This window comes from Penaeus japonicus, unplaced genomic scaffold, assembly GCF_977035675.1.
Source record: "Penaeus japonicus unplaced genomic scaffold, GWHDUDI00000001_assembly GWHDUDI00000007, whole genome shotgun sequence".
In the NCBI taxonomy this organism is placed as follows: Eukaryota; Metazoa; Arthropoda; class Malacostraca; order Decapoda; family Penaeidae; genus Penaeus; species Penaeus japonicus.
In genome coordinates this window covers 25,321,431-25,326,430 of record NW_028234409.1, presented here as the reverse complement: position 1 = coordinate 25,326,430, position 5,000 = coordinate 25,321,431, and the positions used below count along the sequence as shown (strand labels likewise).

The following is a 5,000-nucleotide window of genomic DNA, read 5'->3' as shown; positions in this document are numbered from 1 at the left end:
AAGATGGTAATAATAATAACAGCCATGATAATAACTAATGATAATAATGATAAAGATAATGAGGATAACAGTAATAACAATAATGATAATGAAAAAGATCATAATAATACTATTACTACTGCTGCTAATGATAATGATAATAATAATGATGATGATAAAATAATAACAATAATGATAATAACAATGATAATAATTATAGTAATAAAAATAAAACAATAATAAAGATAATAACAACAATAATAATAATCAAATAATAATAAAAATAGCCATAGTAATAATGATAATGATAATAGTCACATCAATAAAGTTAAGAATAACAATAACACTATCAATCATGATGGTAACGTATCGTATTTTCTCTGGCCGCAAAAAAAAGAGGAATGAGTAATAGCCATCAAGTAAACAACAGGTTTTATTACAATTCAATAACAGGTACGGATAAGGGAGAGCCAAGGTACCAGGTACCAACCAGGTACCAAAAGGACCTGAGTCTTGGCTTGAGATTCGGGTTGGGCGTGGTACTCCTCAGAGGTGAGGTATCGATGGTATGGGTAGGCGCGCTGGGGACGTGGGGACGTGATGCTATACCCACGCCTGGAGCAACATCCACCCATATGTAACAACAACAACAACAAATAACCCAGAATAATAATAAGGCAGCTGTGTCTTAAAAAGCGTTGCACTTTTGTTTTCTCTTCTGTCCGTCTCACCACGAAGGGAATGGATGTGGATGAGCTTTTCGGTGTCCTTGCTTCACCTCTTTGGGATCGGATTACCTGTGGCATTGGGAGAGTCTTAGTCAAGTGGTTAAGGGGATTCTTTGGTTAATCTTGAAATCGAAAGATGGCGTCGGCCGTGGATGGTGTGCGTGAGTGAGAAGGGGGGGAGGGGGGTATGTCGATACAATAATGGGAGTAGAATAGAGTCGTTCTGACTGTTACTGTTCATCTTTTTCTTATCTTATTCTTACTCTTCCTCCTTGATTTTCTTTTTTTTTTTTTTTTTTTTGCTTTCTTCCCATTTTCCTTTGTTTCTTTTTCTTGTTCCTTCTCCTTCTCTTTTGTTTCCTTCTCCTATTCCTTCTTCTCCTCCTCCTCCTCCTCCTCCTCCTCCTCCTTCTCCTCCTCCTCCTTAAAGATTAGGAGCGGGCTGCCTCTCCTTCAAGCTGCCGCGGAAGGTATCGTCCTCAATGCCGTCGCCGATGATCTCGAGCTGCGTGATGTCGTAGTCCTGGACCCCGTCGGACACGCGCCTGCGCACCTGGCCCTCGTCCGCCCCCGGCAGGAGTCCGAACAGCTCCTCGTCCACGTGCCAGTTGTGTTGTCTGCGGGGAGAGGAAGGAGGTACTTGCTTTACTCTTCAAATTGAGGCAATTGCTACAATATGCTTATTGAAATCTATTGATTTGTATGGCAATTTCCGTTTTATTGTTGACTTTCCTGGTGTTCATATTGGTTTATTATTCACTATCGTTGTTTTTTCTTTCATGTTAAAAACAACAGTGGTGATAATTAGTGTCAAAAATAGTTGTTTAAAAGATTTATTATAATCATATGACATATTGTAAGCTATATACAAAAGCTAAAGCCCGTGAGTAAAAAACTGAATCTTGAAGCGGAAATTCGGATCAAACCAAATAGAGGTGACTCAACATATATAGTATATAGAGTGAGTCAGAGCAAGATGAGTCAAGCTTGAACTTAGTAACAACGGCTCTATTATGAAAGTGACTCAGTGAATGGCTGGTCGTAATGGAAATTAAAAAGAATCCGAAAAGCTTGTGTTGATCTATGTAACATACATATCTTTAAAAAATGCAAATATGCTTATCGTATATCGAATTTATTAGAATTTCGCTTTTATAGATCTATGAATAAATAAAGTTCACCTATATGCCATTACTCACATATTACTCATCCCCAATTCAAGGCGTATGAGTCAGGAAAGGTTAAGCATAAGTAACAAATAACCTGAATTAATGACAAATGTGTTGTAGATGACACATTGGTAAAACTAAAAATGAAATAAATGCATACGATTAATTGTGAAATACAATCAGTGGTATTACCTTGCAATTATTGTGGTGTGTGTTTGTTTGTTTGTGTGTGTGTGCATGTGTGTCGGTGCGTGCATTGGTGTGTGCGTGTGTTTACGTGTGAGAGATATATACAAACTCTTAGCAAATAAGACCTTTACAAGGGAGCTAACAGAAAACCACCTATGAGGTGTTGGCTGACTTACCCAGACTTCCGGCAAGTGTCATGACTGATAGTGGAAAGGGCGCCATGTCCTACATCAGCTGTCTCCAAGAGGCGACGTACCTAAAATTATAGGAATTCATAAATAATAATCACAGCACTGGTAATAATGGCAACAATGATAAAGATAATAATAACTACATGAATAACGAAAATAATAACAATAACAAAATTATGATGATAATAATAACATCAAAATAATAACGATAATAGCAATAATAACACTTGAAAATAACACTACTAACAATAATAATGATAATAATAATAATAATAATTATTATTATTATTATTATAATAGAATAGAAAAATAATACTAGGAACATAGACTTTTCTTCGAATCAACACAAAGACAAAACAAAAGAGCTTTAGGCACTTACCCTCCTCACGAACATCTCGTCGACGGTCTGCGTGCGCGAGAGGATGGCGACGGAGCGGCGGTGCAGAAGACCCGCGCGATCGCATTCAAATATAGCCATATAAGTATCGTAATCCGTGTCGAAGATGATGAAGTCAGCCTTGCCGGTTATAGCTGCTGAGTAGGAAAAAAAATGGTCGGGTTATCTCACGTTATGGAGGCTGGGACGATGGCTGACTGTATTCTTATTGTTCGATCAGAAGGATCATTTGATAAGAGGAGGGGGCGGGGTTAGGTGCTCATGATGGTTTGAGTAGATTTAAGTTATAGATTGTAGCAGAAGTGATCAGTCACCACATTAACTGTCACATTTACTATCGGTTATGTCTGCATTTGTATATATCGTTCTAATATGATATATAACTGTGTATATATATTCACTTATCTACTAATCTATCCATATTTATACTTATACTTATATCTCTATAAATACATCTACCTTTATCTAAATATCTGTCTGTATCTACGCATGCACCTCTATCTACATGGCAGTCTACATACACCTTCGCCACCCTCATCCTTTTAATTCCGCCTCGAAAGCAAAGCACCTACACGTGGGCCAGCGGATGCGCATTTTCGACGGCACTTCTGGGTTGGGGATGTCGATCTTGGCGGTGATCGCGTGGGTGTGATCGACGCCGAAGGTATCCAGCACGGACAGCTGTCGGGTCTCCGTCACCAGCAGCGTGTCGGGCAGCTCTCCGCGAGTCAGGTTCCACATCAGGCAGGTGTTGTCGGTGTCGAACTTGTGAACCACGTACCACGCGCCCAGGACCTGCGGGACGCCAGCCAGGGTAAGTCACACGGGAATCCTTATCGCCAAGTGATACGGACGTGGCGGTCGGTCATTCGCTGTCAGCGGCGCGACCGGCGTGGGTGATATAGTGTTGATGTATGACTGTCATTTTGTCAGTGTGAAAGGGTTGACAGCGCTGAGTTTTTTGTTGATTTTTTTTTTGTGTGTGTGTGTCGTAAGTTTTACCATAATCAAGATTTTGATGTGTGTCAGTGAATTTAATTTTGTGGATAGGCTGACGGAGATGAGTTTTATCTTTTCAAAAAAAAATCATGTGTGAATATAAAAGTGATATCATAAATGTATCACGGTTGTGAGAATGAATTTTGTTTCTAAAAACGTTCCATACTTGACAGAGCCTTTACATGTCATTATGTGGATATATGAGCGTGACAATTCAAATACATTGTTTCGGAAATTTATCTTTTGGATTTTACTTATGAACTTTTGTGGACGCAATACTGACAACTAGGCTTCGTGTCATGAATGATTCATCTATACAGAAAATGCATGATGCAGAGGAGGTTTTATCATGCATACAGCCATATGGCCTTGGCAAGCCGATACGCTGTCAGCTTTTATTAGCATGAAAAGAAGGATATACGTGTGTGTGTGTGTGTGTGTGTGTGTGTGTGTGTGTGTGCGTGTGTGTGCGTGGAAAAAAAACATCACAGTATAAGCACGCATGCAATATTTCTTGAGCAAAAGACTATGTTTTGTTCTGATCATACCAAAATAGAATCCACATCAAATAACAAGCCTTATTCAAAATGCGCCATTACCATACCTTGTCGAGGGAGAGGTTGGGGAAGGGCTGCACGTTGGGGCAGGTGCGGCCAAGGTGGAGGGTGTGCGCCCACGCGCCCGCAGCCAGCACGGCCACCGCCACAAACACGGTCCTGAGGGCGAACAGGTATTATCAGTATGGTAATTGTATGAGGAAGATATATCGGAGAAGGAAGGAGATGGCCTGAGGAGGGTGAAAACAACAGAACTGTTTGTTTACTCGCTTAGTAATATTGGTATTATTAAATGTACACACACACACACATACACACACACACACACACACACACATATATATATATATATATATATAATATATATATATATATATATATATATATATATATATATATATATATATATATATATATATATATATATATATATTATATATATATATATATATATATATATTATATATATATATATAATATAAACACACGCAAACACATGCATATAGTTTTTTGTATATGTTTATACATGTACGTGTATATATAGATATATGCATATATATATATATATATATATATATATATATATATATATATGATATGGATATAAAAATATACACATATATATATATATATATATTATATGTATATATATATATATGTGTGTGTGTGTGCGTGCTTGCATGCGCGTGTGTGTTCGTGTGTGTGTGTGCTTGCGTGCTTGCATGCGCGTGTGTGTGTGCGTGCGTGCTTGCATGCGCGTGTGTGTGTTCGTGTGTGTGTGCGTTCGTGAG

General features: G+C 38.4%; 2 protein-coding genes across 5 annotated transcripts in view; both read right to left on the bottom strand.

Moving 5' to 3' along the window:
- Positions 1–614, bottom strand: part of LOC122265573 (uncharacterized) — an 8,292-nt gene extending 7,678 nt beyond the window's left edge. The window contains exon 1 of the mRNA XM_086538215.1: positions 459–614. Within this exon, the coding sequence (XP_086394341.1) occupies positions 459–614 (156 nt within the window). The remainder of the gene's footprint in view (positions 1–458) is intronic.
- LOC122265576 (uncharacterized) overlaps positions 400–5,000 on the bottom strand; it is a 14,888-nt gene continuing 10,287 nt past the window's right edge. For 2 of the 4 annotated variants that reach the window (XM_043034950.2, XM_043034951.2), the window contains exons 2-6: positions 4,257–4,368; positions 3,226–3,448; positions 2,636–2,790; positions 2,242–2,321; positions 400–1,324 (exon numbers count right to left, since the gene is read on the bottom strand). In XM_043034950.2, coding sequence (XP_042890884.1) covers positions 1,132–1,324; positions 2,242–2,321; positions 2,636–2,790; positions 3,226–3,448; positions 4,257–4,368 — 763 coding nt within the window. In that variant the 3' untranslated portion in view covers positions 400–1,131. The remainder of the gene's footprint in view (positions 1,325–2,241; positions 2,322–2,635; positions 2,791–3,225; positions 3,449–4,256; positions 4,369–5,000) is intronic. The other 2 variants (XM_043034953.2, XM_086538610.1) reach the window with 1 other exon arrangement.